At 36.9% G+C, this 25,211-nt stretch overlaps 1 protein-coding gene across 6 annotated transcripts in view; it reads left to right on the forward strand.

Moving 5' to 3' along the window:
• Positions 1-25,211, forward strand: part of NCOA1 (nuclear receptor coactivator 1) — a 244,614-nt gene that overhangs the window by 179,049 nt on the left and 40,354 nt on the right. For all 6 annotated transcript variants that reach the window (XM_028099325.2, XM_028099321.2, XM_028099322.2 and 3 more), the window contains 4 exons: positions 1,808-1,948; positions 8,737-8,884; positions 10,259-11,579; positions 16,591-16,771. In XM_028099325.2, coding sequence (XP_027955126.1) covers positions 1,808-1,948; positions 8,737-8,884; positions 10,259-11,579; positions 16,591-16,771 — 1,791 coding nt within the window. The remainder of the gene's footprint in view (positions 1-1,807; positions 1,949-8,736; positions 8,885-10,258; positions 11,580-16,590; positions 16,772-25,211) is intronic.

The following is a 25,211-nucleotide window of genomic DNA, read 5'->3' on the forward strand; positions in this document are numbered from 1 at the left end:
GATCATGCAATTCTAGACTCTTGCTCTCTTGTGGTTAGTACTGACATGAATACATAAACACACACACACAGCCCCACACACCTCCCTTTGTCATTACGTCTGAGGAGCATTGTTGCGTGTGAAGATCCTGTGACAGTCGATTCTCTGCTATAACCAACTCTTGACCTCTGATGTAATTAGAGACACAGGTTAAATAATTATAATTCTTAGAAAATCCAGAATTGTCTGTAGTTGCAGTCAAGTGTTCACCACGCTTTTCCCAAACTATTCTTAAATAACAAAATTCCTTTCTTTAAGTTTAAATTTCTTTTCTTTCTACTATTTACATGTATGCCAAGACTTGGGCAACAGCCTTATCAGACAGATTCAGATATATCAGATTCAAGACTCTGAGTTAAAGAGGCCTAATGAATTCCAAGCAAACCAAGTGAAAAACTTAAAGAAGGGATTAGTTAAAATGAAGATGCACAAATAGTACAACAGATTTGAGTTTGTTGTGAGAAGAGGGAAGATAAGGAAAAGACAAATCAGCGATTCACAGAAGAGGAAACATGAAAAATTCTCAAACTCATTAATTGGGAAGTACAAATTTAGATCAAACACATTTTTCAGCTACTAATTGTAAAATATAAAGAAGCCTGACAATATCCCAAGTGATGGAGAGGATGTTGGATTAACAGTAGCTCTTATATAAGTTTCTGAGAAACTGTTTAATGCTATAAAGTTGAATATTCACATAACCTATGACTCAACAGTTCTGTTCCTACGTATGTACCCTAGAGAAGCTCTCACACACATGCATCATGGAAAATGTAGACAGTGTTCACAGCAGCATTGATTGTAATATCAAAAAAATGGGATACAATTTAGATGTCCCTTGACAGGAGAATGTAAAAACAGAGGGATGTGACAGGTGAGGAGTACACACATCATGGAATGGAATAGGTAATGTTCCAGTTCTGAAGTTGGATGGTGGCTTTGCAGGTTTTCATTTTATTAATCTAATTCTATACATGTATATATCTTACCTATATTATTTTGTGTTAATATAAGATTGCATAAAAAGGTAGAACTTATCTGGATAATGCCAAACTGGAATAATTGGCCCCTGGTTACCTAAGGAATAATTTACCTGAATTCTTCCATAGCCTTCTAGGAAATTTGTTCAAGTATGATAATAGCAAATCACTACTACATTTTATAAAGCATATGTTCTGTGTGCAGAGTATCTAGCCAGTCTTAATGCTCTCACTTGTTATCTTTTTCTGATATAACTTCTGTTGCCCTCGGTCTTTTTTTACTCTTAAATGCAGTATTGCCTACGGCCCAAGAAGAGGTAGAAAAGGAAAGTTTTGCTTACTTTTTCATATTCTTTTCACTTAATTATTGGAAATTAATTTAAACCAAAATAATATATTTCATCTCTGTTTCTCCTTTCCCAATAAGTGATCCAGTCATTAGTATACAGAGAGTAGAATCCAAAGAGCAAACCAGAGGAGTTGGATTTGTGTTAGTCTGTGCAGCTTCAGGTTTTTATGGTACGATTTTAATACTTGACTGGAATTGAATTTTAGAATATGATATGCTAACATATTACACACTCCAAGGCCAAAATAGTTTTTTATTATTGTGTAAGGATACACTGTTATCGTATGTAATAAAAATTAGTAGTGTTTATTAATGTGTTTGTCCACTAAGCATTTAGGGACAGCAGCAAATTTCTTAGATGTAGTCTTGATTTTGAAATATGGGTGGATGACTTATGTCAAGAGGCTATCACAAATGGAAACTTCCGTTCTTCGTGTAGGTAAAATCATCTCTATTGATACCAGTTCCCTGAGAGCTGCCGGCAGAACTGGCTGGGAAGATTTAGTGAGGAAGTGCATTTATGCTTTTTTCCAGCCCCAGGGCAGAGAACCATCTTACGCCAGACAACTATTTCAAGAAGGTAAAGGTTTTTTTTCTCTTAATTATTTTCATTCACCTTGCTTTTTTATTAATATTGAAGTAATTTATATAGAACTTATGGCTTGATAAGTATTTTCTCCAAATTACAGTTTTTGCAATAATCAGTCTTAGGAAAGGAAGAAATGGGTAAGCAAAGTCATTCATGAGTGGATCCTGAATTTGGGATGCACATTTTAAAGAACAGGATATCATGTGGTGGTCACTCACCCACCCACTCATTCATTCATTCGTTCATTCAGCAGACATGTCCCAAGTTCTTCACATACATAGAACACTATGTCAGGTGGCAGGGGTACAACAATGAGTAAGAAGCAGGGTTTTGCCCTCAACAAGCTGAAAATATACTAGGACAATATATGACTTTAAAGATCAGTGTGACATGGGCTTATACCCAGAGGTATAACCAAAGAAGAAAAAAATTAATTCTGACTTGGAGAATCAGGGATGGCTTCGGAGGGGAAGTGATAATTTCGTCTGACTTTTGAAGATCATTCCCAGCACAACAGGCATGTGGAAAAGGGCTTCTAGATAATACAGAAATCTGTATCCCACAGGTTGACTTCATTCCTGTTACGGTACCTGTATCACCTGACTTAGGTTGAAGTTTCAAGTTAAAAATATGTCATATGAAATTAATTGTATAGATGCTATGCTATGGTACTGTGGGAGATAAAACAAGTATATTCTCTGCCCTTAAGGAACTTAACAGTATTACAGGAAACAGGGAAAATTATTTGAGAAAGTTCATAGAGTTTCAGAGGTGGTGAGGGTTTTGATATACTTTAAAAATATTGTCACGTAATTATGTTAGCCTAATACTCCGTTCCCTGTATAATTTATTCTCTGTTCTCTAATAGTTTCTTTGGAAAGAGACTCTTTGTATGGCTCTTCCTGAAAAATAGTTTAAAAATGTTTTCCATTATTCCATCACCCTTCTTAATTTTAATATTTCCCTGTAATATTAGGATTCCTAACTTTAGAGATGATTTTCCATTAGTTACATTTTAGGTCAACTGCTTCCAGGCGGTACGTGGAGAGGAAGCAGCTTGATTTTTTTTTTTTTTTTCCAGGAAGCCATCTATATGAACCTCACTAGTCTGGTTACTTCTGGGACAACTTCCTATAGACGAAGGGTTCTCCAGTGGGCCTCTTACTAGACTGATACCTTCCCCAAAGATGGTATTTCAGTAGATAGGACCAAGAACCTACATTTTTTAAAAGTTCCCAGGCAATCCTGAAGTGCAGTCAGGTTTGGAAACCATTGCAATAAGCAACTAATGCCATTTACTGGTTGCAGACTTCGTGACTCCCTCTACCAATAATGGCACTTGACTTTTGCCTAAGTTTGAGACTCGGAGCACTCTCTCCATTCACTGCTGAAAATGCTAAAGTATATGAAGCTCTTTGGTTTTTACCTTAACTTTATAAGTTGGGCCTTCCAAGACTTTATGTGAAAGACTTTTAATTTTATTTGCCTGTAATTTATATATACTTGCACCAAGGCAAAGCAGGTCTAGATTATTGTCTTATTGTCTAAATGACTAGGCTCCCTGTAGATGTGACTGAACCACAGTTCATGTGTTTCTAAACCATTAAAATTCTCTATAAAACAGATTGATTAAAGTATAACAAGTAACTATCATTAATATATGAAATAAAAGAATTTAGAGTAGAATGTAAAGAAATGTAATTCAACACCACTTTCCCATTAGTAATTTCTTCGTGTCCTTTTCTTCCACTTTTTGGGGGAAGAAAACATTCCTCAATAGAGATAACTTGTATTTTTCTCAGCACTGTTGTCCAGAGTTCACATGACTCTGATTTTATAGTTTTGGAGATTCTGGGCAATTTGCCTAGCAGTGTTCATGGACTGAACACATCTTTTTCTGATATTTCATACTCAGCAGTATCTAACCTGGTAAGAAAACTGTGGTCCATGAAACACTCACATGGGGATCATCTGCTAAAGATGTTGGCCTGCTGCATTAAAATCTCCTGTGAGGGCCCAGGTATCTGAAGCTCCAGCAGCAGCGTTGAAGTACATCCAGTGTGAGATCCATTGGTCTATCAGAGTTGGGGGAGGTGTAAATTTGTATATGCAGTTCCATTGCTCCTTCTTCACTTAAGGAGAGTGTGAAAAGAGTGAAATTATGCCATTGTGTGAAACTTGATTTTGTTTGAAACTTTCAAAAAGTTAAAAGTTGGTAAAACTCTATAGTGATTGAGTCTTTTTTTATTTCCCTGCCCATTAACTTACTTTTGGAAGGCAGTGGCTGGTAGAAAATCCTAATATGCATTAAACTTTAGTTCTTAGCTTGGTTTTTCAGCTGCTTTTGACAGAGACAGCTTTTAAAGGGGGTTTACCATTTTATTTTCCAGAATCAAATTTGAAAAACAAAACAAAACAAACGCATTTCAGTCAAACAATATGTGGGCATTCAACATGAACTAGATTACAGCAGTAGTTCTCCACTGAGATTAGGGGGAAATGGGTTTCAGGATCACCTGAGGAACTTTGTAAACTAGGAGGAGGAAGTCTCTGTAGGGGTATGTGGTTTGGAAGTTTCCCAGATTGAGTTCAGTTGAGAACCATTCCTTTAAGAAAGGTTTAGGTGAAATACTTCCCAAGGGTCCTTGATAACATTCATCCAGGGCAGTTGTTAAGCCAGATTTCTGGATCCACCCACACTACTGAATCAGTCTATAGTCTAAGATGTTTTCTTACAGAGAAGTTTGGAGAACATAAACCTACATTCCACAAGATATTAATAGCTGTAACTAGGGAATGATGTTTCATACTGAATTAAGTTTGGGGAATGTTTCAGTCTCCCACTCTTGAGAATTCATAAGACATATATTTAACATATATTTAAGTTTCTGGGAGGCTCTGCAATAAAGGTACCTGTTTGACTTTGTTATCCAGACTTATTTTTCCTCAGAATACTTATTCCTGTAGCACATCTATCAGCATTTAGGGAGAGTAGCAGTCATGGGAACAGCTTTTTTTTTTTTAATTGCATTCTTTCTGCATGTATCTAGGGAAATAACAAAAGGAAAAAGAAATCTCTACCAGCTTTGACCGGTAGTACCCTACCACACATCTTAGACCTGCCCATTTAGTTAACATCAGTAAAGCATGCTTGTTGAGGTTATCTTGGTACCAAATTGGTTGGAGTCAAAAACCCAAATAGCTCTACTCTTAGAGCTGCTATGATCTGAGAAAATGTTTTTCTTTGCTTCATAGCTCTGTTGAGGCCTATTCCAGAGAGGAAAACAAAACAAAACAGTTGTTATTTTAAAAGGTTCCTAGAAGAGTTTCTGGGGGGTGTCAGTAATACCACACCAATAGTATCCCTCCCCACTAAGTGTTCTAAAAATCTTAGAAATGGACACAGGAGGCAGGGATCACAATACTAGCTAGCTATGTACCCGGCAAAACGAGACTGGAAGACAAGGCCGGGACCTGTGATCAGTGACATTCCAAATAGTTTTGTCCAGTCGTAAACCTTGAAACCCATTTATGGGGAAAATTCGGTGTGCGGAGCAAATGTTTATCCAGCCAGCTCTGTAAAGAACTGTGGCGCCCTTACTCATGTCTTAATTCAAAATAGTAATGATTGTTTTATAAGATTGAAGCTGTTGGTGTGAATAGTATCTAGGGATTGGCTGAATGTGTATATGACTCAGGACATAGGTACTTTGTGTTTTCTTTGGTGTTTTTCAGGAAATATTCATTCAGTACCTGCTACGTACTAGGCTCCATACTAGATATTATCTCACAATATTACTGGCTCAGTTTTAGTGATGATGGGTGAAGGTTAATTTGCATTATGAAGTCCTGAAGTTGTAGATGACAAAGTCAGAGTTCAAGCCTAAATCTGACTTCTAGGCTCTTGTTCTTTTCATTGATCCATGCTACCTTCCTGTTTATCTCTCCATCTGAAAAATTGAGCACCAGAAGAATTTTAGTTAACTGGATAGTCTTTTTTTTTTTTAAGATTTTATTTATTTATTAGAAAGAGAGCAAGGGCGCTCAAGTGCGCGTGCTCAGGGGGAAGGGGCAGAGGGAGAGGGAGAAGCAGGCTCCCAGCTGAGTAGGGTGTCCCACGTGGGGCTCCATGCCAGGATCCTGGGATCATGACGGGAGCCAAAGGCAGATGCTTATATGACCGAGCCACCCCGGTGCCCCTAGTTAACTGGATAGTCTTAAGTTCTAATAATTAAAGTTTTATTATAGTTTATATTACCTTTTTTCCTTTTCAAAGAATGTGTGAATTATGATGTATGCTAAGTCTTTTCTCCACACGTTATCATCCAAAATATTCTAACTTCAAAACTTAAAGTGCAGTAAATTCCTTATATAAAGTTAATAGGGGTTCTCAATTTTGGAATTTTTATTAGTTTAGATAGATAGAGTTCCAAGTTAAGACAGCATAGTTACAAAGGGCGGGCCAGTGATGTTTCTGTGTAATCCACATTCAGTATCTTAATGTTTCCATGCTAGTCCGAGTTTCTAGTTCTTTCTCACTTTATAGGGCTTATCAATAAATCAAGACATTTCTTTCCATTAATTTTCATTACAAAAGTTAAGTCCAGATTCCTATGAGAGCAAGAACATAAATTGAGATATAAGCATTTGAGAACACAGCTAAGATCTAAAATCTATCCTTTAAAGAAATGTTATGGTAGTTGATCACAAGTCAATATTAATCTGTTTACATGAGATTCAAGTTGAGGGTCAATTAGCAAGTACTGGGTGATTTTATATGCAAAGCTTCATGCAAGATTCAAGGAGAGTGGAAAACAAGCATGCGACACAGTACTAGCCCTTATGTTTATTTTAGCTGATGAAGAAAAATAAGTGTGTAAAGTTATCTACCTTTATTTAAAGTGACACAGAAGAAATGTTTAGGAAGCAATGAAAAATAAGATTGGAAATATAAGTTGAAGTCAGATTGTATATATGTATACTGTACTGTCCAGTATGGGAGACGCTAGCCACATGTGGCTATTGAGTAGTTGAAATGTGGTGTGGCTGAGGAACTGAATTTAAAATTTTATTTAATTTTAAATTTAAATAGCCACATGTGGCTGGTGACAGTGCAGCTCAGTAGTGAAGAGCCAGTGTTTTCCAGCAGAATGGGGAGACCCTAAAGAGCAGTAAACAATGATGAAGAGACAAAATGGCATAAGCAAAATAACATGAAATATATTGTGTCTTGCTTGGCCCTTTATATAATGTAGCTTTATCATTATCCCAGATTAATAATTTATCTTGAAATGCTACTTTTTTGTTGTAGGTGTATCTTCCAAAATACTGTTAAAAAGATTTAACAGTTTGAAATCATTAAATTTTTTTAGGGTTTTGCTATAGCAAAACATTTATTTATATCCTTATACAAAAATTATCCATTTCATTTAAGACTCTCTTTAATCAGTTATTTTTCATTTGGTACTAAATTTCTCCATGTGTTATATTTGGTAAATGTACCAGTGATTTGGCTGAAATTGCCAGATGGGTAAAGAATGTGATTGGTTGGACATCAGTCTTAATCCTTTCCATTAAGTTTATATCGTAATTTTGGTACTTAGGCTGATTTGTGTGTGGTATAGATTTGCAACAGATTATGCCCTCTTCAGTACGTAAGGTATGCCCAAAGCAATAAAAGAGAGTATGTCTTCTCTTTACTTAAAGTAATATGTAGTTTCAAAAAAATATTTATTAATTGCTCATTTTAAGTCTTTTTAACATGTCTTTAAAATGTAATAGAAGGGCTTTCTGAAATGTCTTGGAAAAATAGTACTAACTTTCATTACAGGCTAAATTGTAATAGTCATTTATGGTAGTAATTCTTGTGTTTCCATGAATATGATTTTTAACCTTGGTATAGCTGAATCTACCTATTAAATCTTTCTTAAAAGAGAATTTTATTATACTGCTAAAACATCAATGACGTTTTCTTACTTAGTAGTCTGGTATAGCCTTTACATATTTAATAAATACTTGCCAATATGGTTAGAATTTTGTCTGCTATTAATAAACCTTTAAGACAAAAGTAAATTATGTTGTTTATATTAGTGATTTGACTGCCTTAACCTAGTTTTTGTTTTTTATATTAGTCATGATTGGCTTTATCTTAATTTACTTCCTCCACTAAATTCAAACATAAAAAATAATATGTGAATACACTAATTTGTCAGATGGGACTTTAGTGATTCACATTCCTGAGTGAAAAATTAAATTTGAATTTCAGTTAAGCGACTCTGCAAACTAATAAAAACATAAAGGGTGAATTTAATGGTATATGAATTATATCTCAGTAAAGCTGTTGTTAAAAAAATCAGCCAGCAAAAGGAAAAAAAAAATTGATAGAGATAATTTCGAAAGGGAGAAGGGAGATTACTTCCTGGTATTTTTAATGGACACTTAATAAATTTGAAGAACTGTCCCATTATGGGGAAATACTAAGGTTGGTTTTTTTTTCCTGGTTTGAAGTTTCTTCATAATTTTAACTTATATGAGGAGGCACTCATTCAAGTAGTACTGAATTAAAACTTGTCATCAAGTGGTCTATTTCAACCAGAATCATTCCCCCCGCCCTCAGATATCTGCTTTGTCTGAACTATTCTTTATTTTGAGTCTGCGCAAGCAGCTGTCGGGAGGGCATTTAAAATGAGGTTCAAGGTAGAAATAAGCCTTGGTAACTCTCCTCTGCCCAAAGTACAAGTGTCAGAATTTTAACTAGGTTTTTCTTTTGTTTGAAACAGTGATGACTCGTGGCACTGCCTCCAGCCCATCCTATAGATTCATATTGAATGATGGGACAATGCTTAGCGCCCACACCAAGTGTAAACTTTGCTACCCTCAAAGTCCAGACATGCAACCTTTCATCATGGGAATTCATATCATCGACAGGTACTACTTATTTGGAAAGCTTCATATGAAATAAGTCAGTTCATATATCTCTTCTTAGAGAAAATTTTTTAATACTCCTGATGGCTAGAAAACAAAAATTCTAAGTTAGGCATTAAGCTAGTGTGATGAGTATATAATCACTATATCCATACTGGGTTTTATAGGTTTTTCGCCTAGCAATAGCCTTATTGTTAAAAAAAAGAAGAAAGAAAGAGAGAGAGAGAAAAGAGAAAGAAAGAAAGAAAGAAAGGAACACAGGAAAGGGTAGGCTGAAAATATGTGTTTTAGGGGTAAAAACCAAAAAGGTGGCTAAAAATAGCCAAGTTTCTGTATGTGAACTTTGGTCTTATAAAAGATTTCAGAGTTTGTTAATATTGTTGTTTTTATTTTTAAAAGTGCTGTATTCTCATTAGGGCAAACTCGATGGCTCCTGAGTTCAAGTTGACAGTTTCTCAAACCACAAGTCATTAAACTATCAACTTGAGATTTTTGACTGTCATTGCCTCTAATTTGTTCTTCTCTCTAAATATATTTTACATTGGTATATATGGTAAATTCATGGAACCATTCTTTTATCCTATGAATTATTCAAAACCCTACATTTGCAACTATTTAAAATGTAGCATTAAACAAAAACAAAGACATTTCCCCTCACTTCATCTTTTCCTCATCTGATATATTTGCTTATTGGAACATGGTAATACCAGTCACAAATCTGTTGTCATAATTATGGATTTGAGTAAAGAACTCGATGAAAATCTGAATTCAGTATTCTGTTTTTTTCTAATTTTAGTTTAATTTATGCTTGTGAGTGGAATTAGCACAGTTCTTTTTTTCATATTGTGATTTCTCTTTCAAAACATCTGCTATGTCTGCATATCACCCTTTTTAATTTTTACATCAGTGACACAGTATTTTCCTTACCCAGTCTTCCTCTTTGGAGTTGAAATACTTAAAAGCTGTAACAAGGGAGTCATGAATAAAAGACTTTGTAAACAGAGGTGTGGGAAGTTTCTCTTTCAACCAAAGATATTATTGTAATGTTAAGTATTTGGATTAAATTTTGAAAAGTTTAAAGTACATATATTGGATTTTTTCCAAGACCAAGGAAGATTTCTTTCTCGTATAACTGAAACCATTATCAAATTTATGAGACCATGAGCACTGTTTCCTATTAAGTGGTGCTAATATTTCACAGTAGCACTAACAGTCCACTGTTTTTCCTTAATTTAAAGTCATACAGAGAAGCTCTTTACTTGATGGCTTGCAATATTAATGAGGTTAATGGTCTTGGTGTATAATATGCATCATAAAAATATTTTAACGGAAACCAGTGAAGATGTTTGAATAATAATGTCTTTTTCCCCCCCCTAGGGAACACAGTGGTCTTTCTCCTCAAGATGACACTAATTCTGGAATGTCAATTCCCCGAGTAAACCCCTCCGTCAATTCTAGTATCTCGCCAGCTCATGGTGTGGCCCGTTCATCCACATTGCCACCATCCAGCAACAACATGGTATCCCCCAGAGTAAACCGCCAACAGAGCTCAGACCTCCATAGCAGCAGTCATAGTAATTCTAGCAACAGCCAAGGGAGTTTTGGATGCTCACCTGGAAATCAGATTGTAGCCAGTGTTGCCTTAAACCAGGGACAGGCCAGTTCCCAGAGCACTAACCCCTCTTTAAACCTCAATAATTCTCCTATGGAAGGTACAGGAATATCTCTTGCACAGTTCATGTCTCCGAGGAGACAAGTTAGTTCTGGATTGGCACCAAGGCCCAGGATGCCAAACAATTCGTTCCCTCCTAATATTCCAACATTAAGCTCCCCCGTTGTCATGACAGGTACTGCCTGTAATAATAGTAACCGATCTTACTCAAACATCCCAGTAACATCTTTACAGAGCATGAATGAAGGACCCAATAACTCTGTTGGCTTCTCTGCCAGTTCTCCAGTCCTCAGGCAGATGAGCTCACAGAATTCACCTAGCAGATTAAATATACAACCAGCAAAAGCTGAGTCCAAAGATAACAAAGAGATTGCATCCATTTTAAATGAAATGATTCAGTCTGACAACAGCTCTAGTGATGGCAAACCTCTGGATTCTGGGCTTCTGCATAACAATGACAGACTCTCAGATGGAGACAATAAATACTCTCAAACCAGTCACAAACTAGTGCAGCTTTTGACAACAACTGCAGAGCAGCAGCTGCGGCACGCTGATATAGACACAAGTTGCAAAGAGGTACTGTCTTGCTCAGGCACTTCCAGCTCTGCCTCTGCTAACTCCTCAAGCGGTTCTTGCCCCTCCTCTCATAGCTCGCTGACAGAGCGGCACAAGATTTTGCACCGGCTCCTCCAGGAGGGTAGCCCCTCGGATATCACCACTTTGTCTGTTGAGCCTGATAAAAAGGACAGTTCATCTACTTCTGTATCCGTGACTGGACAGGTACAAGGGAGCTCGAGTGTGAAACTAGAACTGGATGCTTCAAAGAAAAAAGAATCAAAAGACCATCAGCTCCTACGATATCTTTTAGATAAAGATGAGAAAGATTTAAGATCAACTCCAAACCTGAGCCTGGATGATGTAAAAGTGAAAGTGGAAAAGAAAGAACAGATGGATCCTTGTAACACAAACCCCACCCCAATGACCAAACCTGCTCCTGAGGAAATTAAACTGGAGTCCCAGAGCCAGGTAGGTGATCCCTCGCTTCACAGAATGAACATTCAGAGTTACTTTTTCCTTTTCATGTATTTTACTCCAACCATAAATCAGATTTGGATTCAGGCTATGTTTTGTCCTACCCTTTGGGCATGTGTTGAAAGGTTAGTATCGATGGCTGAAGCATCACAGGATGCCCTCTTTGGAACTTCGGAGGGCTACAGTTTCAGTGTGGTATTCTGCGCAAGTGGAGATTTGCTTCTTTCTATAAAATCAGTTCACAGCTTTGGAGATTTTTAAACATACCTCTCCTGCCCCCCTCCTCCCATCCCCACCTGTTGAATCCAACTCTCTGAAGATAGGACCCAGAAATCTGTATTTTTAAGAAGCTCCCCAGAGAACTCTGATGTGTAGCTAAGTTTGGGAACCTCTGATGTAACTGAAATGGGAGAGAAGTGTGAGGAGGTGGGCAAGACTGCCTAGTCTGGCTTTCTTTGCCATTTAGTTTCCCTTGAAGCGTTTTCTAAGGCTGTTTTTCTTCTCATCTGATTCTAAGCACCTTTAACCCTTATCAGAATAGGGACTTTGAGTATTCTGAAACAGAAGTAAACATAAATAAACCTTTGCATAAATTGTTACAGATTAGGAACCTCTGTGTTTAGGCTGAGGTGGGGGTGGAGCAAAATTAACAGGCACCTTCATTTATTAGATAATTGCTGTGGACCCTGAAGGAGTTTAAGAAAAACAAAAAATATAGTCTCTTCCCCTCTGAGCTTGCAAGTTATTTAGAAAGAATATAGACAAATATGGAATAGCTGAAAATGTACTTACAAAGCATCTTATCAATGAAACTTTCCATTGTGAAACAGGATTCACACTTCATGTGCTTAGGTCCTTCATTTCTTGAGCCAGCTTTATGTTCTACCCCAGTCTCACAGAAATCTCTCTCTTCCCTCAGGCATACTGCATTCTAGGCATATGGAAGTGCTTGCCATTCCCGGGATAAGCCATGTCTCTTCTAAGCATCTTCTGCCTTGCTCTCCTTTCTGTCTGCTGAACTTTTCCTCATCCTTCACAAACCATTTCAGACATCATCTCTGTAAAGCCTTCTCCACTAGCCCTCGTTAGACATTTCTTTCCTCTCTGCATTCATAGTGCTCCGTATTGTCCCTATTGACTATTTGTAATAACACTATTTTGGTTACTTCTATAGTGTGTGCGCTTTGAGGTACAAATAAACTAATACTGTGTTTTTGAGCTGAAAACCAGCTTTAAATAATAACTACATTAAAACTCTCACTCTTTAAAATTAACTTAAAAAGTCACAGCTATATAAAATAATGCCATTGTGTGCAATCCTGGTACATCTGTTTTGGTTTACATGTACATACATTTCTCCTGAGTTTATACCTACGAGTGGAATTGCAGGATCATAAGATATGTGTATGTTCATCTTTAGTTAATAATGCCAGTTTTCCTAGTGTGTACCAAGAATTCCCTTTAGTTGTTCCATGTTGTTGCTCGTACTTGGTATTGTCAATCTTTTAGCCATTCTGTGGTCTGTGTAGTGGTACTTTATGGTTTTAAGTTGCATTTCCCTAATAAATGTCTTTGATCATTTGCATATCTTCTTTTGTGAACTGCCTATTCAAGTGTCTTGCCCATTTTCCCAATATGTTGTCTTTTTCTTATTGACTTGTAAGAGTTTTTTACATATTTTGGGTGAGTCCTTTATTGGCTATTTATTTGCAGACATCTTCTCTATGCTTTACCTTGCCTTTTCTTTCTTTTAAGGGTACTTTTGATGAAGTGAAGTTCTTCATTGTAATTGTAATGTAGTCCAATTTGTCAATTTTTTCCTTTATGATTAGTACTTTTTTGCACACATATAACAAAAGATGTGTTCAAAAATGTTCATAGTAGCTTTATTTGTATTAGCCCCAAACCAGAAACACCCCCAAATCCATCACAGTAGAATGGATAAATATATTGTGGTATGTTCATACAGTGGGTTGATATTTGAAAACAAATTAACTACTGCTACATGTGACAAGATTCTGAACTTCAGAAATGTAATGCTAAGTGAAAGGAGTCAGACATTTTAAAAATACATATGTATATAGTTCTATTTAGACAGTCTAGAAGCATAAATTTTAGTTGAATTAAATAGTGAAACCCAAACAGGTGGACATTTTATGTTGATGAACTATCTCAAAGTAATCATAGTAGAATAATATTGTGAAATAAAGGCCAGTTTTCTCCTATGCATAACCTCAGAGATGTAGGGATGACCTATCTAGTCTAGAAGATAGGTTTCTTATTTTATTAAGTCCTCAAGTGGGAAGTGACCTTCCTGGGATCTTTGAAACTGATATACTGTTTATAAAAAAGTTTCCCAAACTTTTTTTAAATTAAAAAGTTACATCAGTGTAAATTTATTTTTCATTCCATCAAGTGAGTCATTTCACAAGATTTTATTTATTTTTTTCTTTAAATTCTTTGTTATGTTAATCACTATACATTACCTCATTAGTTTTTGATGTAGTGTTCCATGATTCGTTGTTTGTGCATAACACCCAGTGCTCTACGCAGAATGTGCCCTCTTTAATACCCATCACCAGGCTAATCCATCCCCCCACACCCCACCCCTCTAGAACCCTCAGTTTGTTTTTCAGAGTCCGTCGTCTCTCATGGTTCATCTCCCCCTCCGATTTACCCCCCTTCATTCTTCCCCTCCTGCTGTCTTCTTCTTCTTCTTTTTTTTTCCTTAACATATATTGCATTATTTGTTTCAGAGGTACAGATCTGTGATTCAACAGTCTTGCACAATTCACAGCGCTCACCATAGCACATACCCTCCCCAATGTCTATCACCCAGCCACCCCGTCCCTCCCACCCCCCACCACTCCAGCAACCCTCAGTTTATTTCCTGAGATTAAGAATTCCTCATATCAATGAGGTCATATACATGTCTTTCTCTGATTGACTTATGTCACTCAGCATAACACCCTCCAGTTCCATCCACGTCATTGCAAATGACAAGATCTCATTCCTTTTGATGGCTGCATAATATTCCATTGTGTATATATACCACATCTTCTTTATCCATTCATCTGTCGATGGACATCTTGGCTCTTTCCACAGTTTGGCTATTGTGAACATTGCTGCTATAAACATTGGGGTGCATGTACCCCTTTGGATCCCTACATTTGTATCTTTCTGGTAAATACCCAGTAGTAAAATTGCTGGATCATATGGTAGCTCTCTTTTCAACCTTTTGAGGAACCTCCATACTGTTTTCCAGAGTGGCTGCACCAGCTTGCATTCCCACCAACAGTGTAGGAGGGTTCCCCTTTCTCCGCATCCCCACCAACATCTGTCATTTCCTGACTTGTTAATTTTAGCCATTCTGACTGGTGTGAGGTGGTATCTCATCGAGGTTTTGATTTGGATTTCCCTGATGCCGAGCAATGTTGAGCACTTTTTCATGTGTCTGTTGGCCATTTGGATGTCTTCTTTAGAAAAATGTCTGTTCGTGTCTTCTGCCCATTTCTTGATTGGATTATTTGTTCTTTGGGTGTTGAGTTTGATAAGTTCTTTATAGATTTTGGATACTAGCCCTTTATCTGATATATCATTTGCAAATATTTTCTCCCATTCTGTCGGTTGTCTTTTGGTTTTGTTGACTGTTTCTTTTGCTGTGCAGAAGCTTTTTATCTTGATGAAATCCCAATAGTTCATTTTTGCCCTTGCTTCCCTTGCCTTTGGTGATGTTTCTAGGAAGAAGTTGCTGCGGCTGAGGTCGAAGAGGTTGCTGCCTGTGTTCTCCTTTAGGATTTTGTGGACTCCTGTCTCACGTTTAGGTCTTTCAACCATTTGAGTCTATTTTTGTGTGTGGTGTAAGGAAATGGTCCAGTTTCATTCTTCTGCATGTGGCTGTCCAGTTTTCCCAACACCATTTGTTGAAGAGACTGTCTTTTTTTCCATTGGACATTCTTTCCTGCTTTGTCAAAGATGAATTGACCATAGAGTTGAGGGTCCATTTCTGGGCTCTCTATTCTGTTCCATTAATCTATGTGTCTGTTTTTGTGCCAGTACCATACTGTCTTGATGATGACAGCTTTGTAATAGAGCTGGAAGTCCGGAATTGTGATGCCGCCAGCTTTGCTTTTCTTTTTCAACATTCCTCTGGCTATTCGGGGTCTTTTCTGGTTCCATACAAATTTTAGGATGATTTGTTCCATTTTGAAAAAAGTGGATGGTATTTTGATGGGGATTGCATTGAATGTGTAGCTTGCTCTAGGTAGCATTGACATCTTCACAATATTTGTTCTTCCAATCCATGAGCATGGAACGTTTTTCCATTTCTTTGTGTCTTCCTCAATTTCTTTCCTGAGTATTTTATAGTTTTCTGAGTACAGATCCTTTGCCTCTTTGGTTAGATTTATTCCTAGGTATCTTATGGTTTTGGGTGCAATTGTAAATGGGATTGACTACTTAATTTGTCTCTCTTCTGTCTTGTTGTTGGTGTATAGGAATGCCACTGATTTCTGTCCATTGATTTTATATCCTGCCACTTTACTGAATTCCTGTATGAGTTCTAGCAGTTTTGGAGTGGAGTCTTTTGGGTTTTCCACATAAAGATTGGACTGGAAAGAAGTGTCTAAGAACATTGTGTCATGCTGATCATGGATGATTTTTTTGTCAAGTTTTTAAAATCTTGCAGACAGCATGACACAATGTTCTTGACACTTCTTTCTAGTCCAATCTTTTTCCAACACATAAATTTTATGCCTAAATATAGTAGACAAATATTATGTGTATATTATCTTATATCCTCTGGTATAGTAATATCAGAAGCATCCAAACCGTTTTCCAGTAGCTCACGTAATTTCAGTGAGGCCTCAATCTTTAATTCTTTCTTCTTTCTTCATTTTCTCATAGTCACACTTAACTCGTAGAGTATAAAGGAACAACTTTTTTTCTACATTGATTCAAGTAAAGTACAGAATATATTTCCTCTAACTTTGGTTTCCATTCTTAGTTTACAGCTGACCTTGACCAGTTTGATCAGTTACTACCCACGCTGGAGAAGGCAGCCCAGTTGCCAGGCTTATGTGAGCCAGAGAGGATGGATGGTGCGGTCACCAATGTAACCATCAAATCGGAGACCCTGCCAACTTCACTTCAGTCCACCACTGCCAGACCCACTTCCAGGCTGAATAGTATGTGTTGGGAGAAAACCTCATTTTAAATGTCTAATGATAATGTGGATTAGTGCTTTGTTTCTCAGCATTACTGCACAGACTATTTATTTGTTGAGAGTGAACTATTTTTGCATTAATGCCACTGTAAATAATGTACAGTTACTTTTATACATATAAACTTCACTCATCATGTGTATCTGTATCTTAAGTTATAGTATAACTTCTGTCTTTCTGTAATTAATGTTAAAGTGAATAGTTGATATTGAGGAGAGCAATTTTGTGTTCTTACCCAAAACATTCCATAGCAGGACTTTCAGAAATATAGTATTAGTCAGATTATATTACCCAAATTGTCTTCTTTGAATGCTAGTCCTATGAATTGGAAAAAAGGGATTTTGTGCTAAAATCCACTGGGCAAATACTACATGGCACATATACCATTCTCCTATTAAAATTCCACAGTGCATATTAAAGGTTTTAAAAAGTCCTATGTTAAAGATACCAGTTTAGATTTCTGTAACCCAGCATTTACCATACTTTCTTGATTATGGAATTCCTTTTCTCAAGTCATGTTATCCCATGGAGCAACATTTAGGAGACAACTGCGTTGAAATGGGTCACTGCTGCTCTAGCCTAAAGAGACACTTTGATAGTATAATACTTCATGAAGACTGGGCTGTCAAGTTTTTTTCATCTGTCAGATTTTGAAGTTGAAAATAACAGTTGTGGTAATTCCATTGTGTAACCTTGAAACCAAAGGAAACTAAGCAGCTCACTTTCAAAATTTGCCCGTGTTCCCAATCTAAGTCTTGTCCCTCTTCTGACAGGATCAGATGTGGGACTCATTTATTTCAGTCTTACTGCAGCTTTTAGCTGTCAAAACACAATTCCTGCAAGTTTGCCAAGATTTCCAGGAAGCTGGATAAAAAGGTCTTGAGTCATTTCTGACATTTTTGGAAGCAGTTTTTCAGCTGACCAGGGCACTAGGTGTGAGCAGGAGCCCAGGTTCAAGTTTCACATTCTCCATTTAACGGTGTTACTTTGGGCACATGAATTTCCTGAGCTTTATTCTCTTTATCCGCAAAAGAAGAATTAGATGAGATGACTCCAGAAATCTCTCCTAATTGGAACTGAGAGGCTCTAGATTCTGGGGAAACAAGAAGGTGCAAGGCTAAAGGGCAATAAAATGAAGCCTGAATATTGAGTGGTTTGATCCTGGATCTCCATCCAATATGGGAGCCTGGGGATTTATCTCAGGAGAACCGAGTGGCCAGAAAGAAGATGTCTGGATATGAATGTGTAAGGAGAGCTCCCTAAAGTGCAAAGGTCACCCTGCCGTCTAATCATCCAACAGAAGGCTCCCAGAAGACACAAGCCTCACACTCAGCTCTCATAGTCAGTGTTTAGAACACTGAACAGACACAGCCAGAGATCACCAGGACTTTGAGGGAAGTCTGCAACTTGAAAGAGAGTAAAAGAAACAAAAAGAGGATGCAATAGAGCTATATAACGAGTGCCTGGACTAAAAAAAGCAAAAACAAAACCCTAAAATTTTTGAAAAGATATTTTATCCATATGGGAAGAAAAAAAGCAAAGAATGAGAAAATATCTTTGGAAATTAGATATCCAGCATTTTAAAATTTCAAGAGAAATGGTAGAAGACAAAACTGAGAAAAACTTTCAGAAATAACAAAAAGACCAAAAAAAAAAAAGAGAGAGAATTGGAAAGAAAAACGTTAAGATAGACCTATGAGGGCCAATAATGATTGATAAGAATCAAACAAACAATGAGAAGGGGGGGAAAGGGAAGAGAAGATATTTTCAAAGAAACAAAAAAAATCGAGAATGTTCTAGAACCAAAGAACATAATTCTTCAGATCGCAGTGGCTCAACAAGTATCCAGCACGTACACACAAAAAAGACCTGTACCAAAACTTATCATCAGGTAATTCTGGAACACACCAGAAAGATTCTACAATCTTTCAGAGAAAAGATGTGAATTGCATGCAATGAGTCATAATTGCCCAAACCTGGAAGCTATCAAGCCTTGAAAAGACATGGAGAAACTTTAGTGCATGTTTCTGGAGTGAAAGAAGCCAATCTGAAAAGGCTACATATTGTATGATTCCAACTATAAAGCATTCTGGAAAAGGCAAAACTGGGGGGACAATGAAGAGATCAGTCAGTGGTTGACAGGGATTCATTGTTAGTGATTGCCAGAGGGAGGGATGAATGGGTGGAGCATGGGGGATTTTTAGAGCAGTGAAATTGTTCTGTATGATACTGTAATGGTGGATACATGCTGTTACACATTTGTCAAAACGTGTAGAATGTACAACACAAAGAGTGAACCCTGTAAACTATACATTTTAGTTAATGAAAATGTATCAATATTAGCTCATCAGTTCTAACAAGTGTAGTACATGAATTCAAAATGTTACAAGAAACAGCCCCATCTAAAAAAAAGGCAAAGGATTTTAAGACACTTCATAAATGAAGGTTGAAAATAGCCAATAAGCACATGAAAAGATGGTCAGTATCTTTAATCATCAAGGAAATTCATATTAAAACTATAATGCAGTACTTCTACACATCCATTGAAATATCCCAGATTTTAAAAACTGACAGTACCAAACGATGATGTCAAAGATGTGGAGCACCTTGAACTTTGGCATTGCTGTTGGATATATAAAATAGTAAAATTGTTCAGTAGTTTCTCATCAAGTGAAACATACATTACCATGTGACCCAGCAATACAACTCGTAGGTATTTAACAAAGAATAAGGAAAGCATGTGCTCATCAAAAGGACTTGACCACAAATGTTCCTACAAGCTTTATTCATGATACCCTCAAACTGGAAATAGTCTAATGTCCATCAACAAAGAAATGGTATATTTATAAAATGAAATATTGCTGAGCAGAGAAAAGGAAGAAACTAGTGGTACATGGCAGGAATTATTCTCAAAAACACGCTGAGTGAAAAAAGTCCGGATCATAGGTTGCCAGTGTGGGGCTAAGGTAGGGAAGATCGACAGCCAAGAAGCTTGAAGGAACTTTTAGACATGACAGAAATATTCTATTTTTTTATTGAGATGGAAGGTTATGGGTTTATATCTTTGTCAACATTTATTAAACTGTACACTTAAAATGGGTGCATATTATTATATATACATTAGACCTCAAATTTACTTTAGAAATATCTGAGGTTAGAGTAATTTCTAACCTACAATTAGCCATCCAAATTGCCAGTAGCTGTGAAGATGGAAAAAAGACATTTTCACATATAAAAGGGCTCAAATATTTGCATGATATAGTCACCTTTTCTAGTGAAGGTCCTTACAGAATGTACTTCAACAAAACAGGGAGAAAACCAAAAAAGAGAAAGATAACAAGGTCCAGTGGAAACAGAGGACCTGAAAGGAGTCCGGGAATGATAGCTGATCAATAAGATTAGGGAACATCCAGGGTGCCTGGATGGCTCAGTTAGTTGGGCGACTGCCTTCAGCTCGAGTCATGATCCCGGAGTCCTGGGATCAGGTCCTGCATTGGGCTCCCAGCTCGGCAGGGAGCCTGTTTCTCCCTCTGGTCCTCTCCCTTCTCATGCTGTTTCTCTCTCTCTCAAATAAATAAATGAAATCTTAAAAAAAAAAAAGTTTAAAAATAAAAAAAAGATTAGGGAACATCCAATACAGATTGGAATCTGAATCTTCTGGAAAGGAGGCTTCTAGGGAGAAATGAGATTGTCTCTGAGTTTATAGAAAAGATTACTGATAGGTTTATGTCAACAGTGTTGAAGTATCTGAAAGATTCTCCTAGAAAAGCGGCAAATGAAAAAAATAAGACAGTTGTTAACTCTGGAAAAAAGAAAGCATGGTATAAGAAAGGAGGTTTGAACATAGTGCACAATGTAATTTTGCAGTGAGTAATATTTGCATAATCATAAGAATCTAAGTATTAATCTAAGTATTTTTTTATTTTATAAAAAAACTGTGATCTCTGTTAGGAAATTGGGGACTTAGGAGGTAGTAGGAGAGGTAGGTGTGGGAAAATTAAGACCTCATCTATCAGGAAGTCAGTAATCTCAAATTGAGACATCAAGGAATAGCAGCATATATATATTTAGAAATAAATAGGATAATGCCAAAGAAAACAGATTGAGAATGGCTTCCTACAAGTTGAGAATGGCTTCCTGTGTTGAAAGGGAAGTAACTGAAGGATTAGAAGGGGTAAGGCTTAAAGCTGCTTTTATTTGTAATGGACCATTTAGTCTTGACTTTTAAAATTATGTTACATGTATTTGATAAAAATTAAAATTAATAAAAAAATGTTTTCTAGCTCCACAGGCCTATGAAAATGCAGTGTTTTTCCTTCATAGTCTGTCCTGAGGCAAATAGCTCTTGCTTCTCTCTTGAGATTCCCTCCCCTGAATATAGCTCCATGTATAAAAGTATATAAATAGGGCAGAATCTTTTAAACCTTGTGCTGTAGTGTTGGCAAAGGCCGAAAGCAAAGAAGGGGAAGATCCTGGGGTAAAGGAGGGTGAGGATGATAGATGCAGTCAGCTAGTCTGCGACGTTTCCATATAGACGAGAAAGAAAATAAGATTTCAGGAGCCATAAGGCTAAGGAAACAAGTTGAGCAGACTAAAGGAAAAGAGAATAAAGGATTGGAGAAGGAAAAAGAAGTTGGGGACAGAAATACAACAACGTATCCAGTAAAGAAGAGAATAGCCTCTAATTCTCTGCCTCCTCTGGCCTCTACACTCACCACCACTACCTTCTACTAGAACCAGAGTCCGTCACTGAGGACGCTGATTTCACATCCTAACCTTGAGCCCACTTGGGAAAATCGAACATCTTTCTTTAGTCTTCAGTCTTAAGCTGAACTGTGTCAAGTACAAATGCCTGGAGTACGACGGAGTTTAGTCACCATCATATTTCACCACCTGAGGTACACCAGTTGGAACTTCTGGGTCCTCCTGCCGTGGCACTCATCTTTTCTCTTACCTTCTCTTTTCCTTGCCCTTTTGCACTGTATTTTGAGAGAATCACTGGGCCGCATTTTCCAGATCAAAACTGAATCTCCAACCATATCCATTCTGCTATTGAGTTCTTTGAATTGCAGCTATCATGTTTTTAATTTCTAGAAATTATTTTTCTTCTCATAGGAGTCCATTACTTTCTGTGGGTATGATAAACCTTGTAATCTGTGTAACGATACATTATTATACTTACTCTAGGCCTTGTCCGTTTTCTCTAAGAATCTTTTTTTCTCCGAAGTTACTTTCTTTGTTAAATTTGCTCTCTCTCTTTCCTGCCATTGACCTTTCTTGCATGTTTGGTGCATTTGCACTGTCTGTCCATGTACACAGACTGAGGCCTAGAATGAACAAAATTGGTAGCTAGCGTGTGTCTTTAGCTGGAGTGAGAAACCCTTTTGCTCTGGCAGCAAATGTAGGTTCTGATTATAGAAGCCCTGTTTCTATGTTGCTGTTCTGAGAGAGTGGGGCTTGGTGATGGGGAAATCCTCGTGGCAGCCCAAGCACCCACTCTGGGAGATTCCCTGGGCAGAACTCCCACCTCAAGTCATGCCCTTTACCCCTTTAATCCCAGAGGCAGACGCCAGAGTCCTCCGCACTTGGGGCAGGGCTTGCTGCAGCTGTTCAGTGGCCCAGTTGCCCGTGGCCTGTTCCTGTACCCGCTCCAGTGACCCCTGAGCTTGGAGTTGTTCTGGTCTGCTTTTGGGAAAACTCCCCTTCTTAAAGAATCTTCTCTTTGTCTTGTTGTCTTTTTAGTTTCATTGAAATTTTGCCATTGGTTTGTTCCCTCTGTTTTATCTTTCAGAAACTCTTGATCATTTGAGTCATCTGCCATAATACTTTTTTTGCCTTTCCTTCAGCTGGAGATTTATTTTTTCTTTTTATTTCTTTTGTTATTTCAGAGATAATTTTGGAGGGAAAATAAAATAGAAGGGATAAATCTGCCACATTGAACCAGAAAATTTCCTTAGGTCTATTTACATATAAGAAAATGAAGGACCAGAGAATGAAAAGAAAAAAAAATACGGGCAAAAATTGCTTGAAGTTTTCCACGTAGTACATGCAGAATCAAGATTTAAATCTCAGTCCGCCTGGTTTCAGAACAACCTGTTGGTATGCACACCACACACCCGTGCAGTATGACCAGGTTATTTAAATAATTTTGTTAGAAATGTACCACCAAAACACATCAAGAGACAATTTAGGAGGGTATTGTTGATCAAAATATGTACAATGTGTCTCTTTGGCAGTACCTTCAAAACCTCTGCTATGTCCTTTTGACTGTCATAAAAATCCCTATCCTCTGAGGGTGGATTTGACCTCTGATATTTTTCTGGAGTTATTTGGAGCCAAATTTGTTGATCCAAAAAGAATAATACTTCTTTTCTTAAACCCAAATCAAAATTAGATCTAACTATAAGGAGATATATTTTTCTTGAGGGACCTGTATACTATTTTAGATAGATCTAGAAGAATTCCAAAAATATTTGAACTTTGAGAATTTCATTGGAATAAGTGAGTGATCTTGTGAGGTGGATGATTTTATGTTTGCTGAACATGAACATTCTGAGATGATTAATTTTTAAATCTCATTTATTTGTAGTACATTAAAATAATTGTGTAACTCTAAAAATAATGAGGTTCACATAAAGCTTTTTCAGTACTTAAAAATCCATTTTAATTTCCCTTTTTTTAGTGTGTGGTGCCTCTTGGTAGGTATCTTTTGTTATACAGCTGTAATGAATAATCTTATGTAGAGATAATTTATCATATATGAGAGTATATCCGAAATAGAAGTTCTGAATAGATTTGCTTGGTCAAAGGATAGATTTTGCCAAATGGCCTTCTTAGATACTATGCCAGTTTACACTCTAACGGATAATGTTCTTCTACACATCCTCCTCAGACATTGAATTATACACTTTCTTATCTTTGCCAATCTGATGGTTTGGTTTTTTTTTTTTTTTTTTAAGTATCCCAGTATAGTTTTAATCTGTGGGTTTTTTTTGTGTATGTGAATTAGGTGGATCATTTTTCAGTGATTGCATGTGACCTATTCATACTCTCTAACCATTTATCTATTGGGTTTTTCCATTTTCATCTTACGATTTATAGATTTTTTTTACATTCAATAAATTAATTTTTTGTCTACATCACATTTAGAAAAATAAAAACACATTAACTGCTGTGCATTGTTACAGCCAAATGTAAAACAAAACTGAACCAGAAACCTCTTAACCAACGCCTGAAGAAAGTAGCTGAACATTAGGATCACTAGATAGTGAATTGTCTGTTAGAGGAGTAGAATGTGCAAAAGCCACTCTCATGGTTAGACAATGCTTTCTACTTGTGTGTAGAAATGGTTGAAATTTTTAGTAAAGTAATTTTTTTTGTGGCTGTTGGGAGATAGAAAGTTTTCCTTTTAACCAGATTTTTAAGAAGATTTATTTAGAGAGAGAGAGAGAGCAAGCACAGGAGAGAGAGAGCAAGCACAGGAGAGGGAGAGAGAATTTTAAGCAGACTCTGTGCTGAATGCAGAGCCTGACAGTGGGCTCGATCTCACGACCCTGAGATCATGACCTGAGCCGAAATCAAGAGTCAGATGCTCAACCTACTGTGCCACCCAGGAGCCCCTAAGCAGATTTTAAATGGAGAAAATATGATGTTGAGCCTTTGCAAAGATGATAAGAAAGATTAATAGCTTGATTAGGGATCCCTAAGGACTTATTTTCTACCCACTTCAGCTGCCACTCTCCAACACAGGTACCGGGAGATGCATCGATGCTTCCATTTACAAATTATCGCGCCTGTCTTGGGTTACATATATGCCCACTTATGTTTGAGATAGGGCACAAACATGACCAAAAATAATAGGTTTATTCCCTGGACTAAGAGAAGATAACGTGTATTTCTTAAAACATTCCAGTAAATCCGTGAATTTTTTGTAGAAATAAATTTCTAAAGGAAGTCCTAAAAGGTTGACATGACTTTTAGAGTAAAAACTAACTTCTTTTAAGTATAAAGCCTATGCAAACAAAAGTTTTACTTGAATCAAAGTTTGGTTTGTTTGGGTTTGTTTTTTGTTTTTTGTTTTTTTTCCTGGTCATCAAACTTAGCACGTGAATCTTATTTCATTTTGAGAAATTTTATCCAACTTATTTTCTTAACATTTTCCGCATCAAGACTAGTAAAACGAGGTACTATATCCTGTTACTGAGTCAAATAAACTATCTTACAATATTCACTATTGATGGTAGACAGCCTTGTAAATTTTCTTTGACTCTTTAAATAGAATTAAGATTGAGGAGTTAATGTATGGAGTAGAGTAATGGGACAGCTTTAGATAATCATCTTTGACCAACTTTCTGATTTAAATAATGATAGGAATTAAGTGATTACTTTTTCATTTCATCATCAT

The sequence above is a fragment of the Eumetopias jubatus genome, unplaced genomic scaffold (assembly GCF_037043125.1).
Source record: "Eumetopias jubatus isolate StellerSeaLion01/CBP00866 unplaced genomic scaffold, mEumJub1_p1.0 scaffold_9, whole genome shotgun sequence".
Lineage (NCBI taxonomy): Eukaryota > Metazoa > Chordata > Mammalia > Carnivora > Otariidae > Eumetopias > Eumetopias jubatus.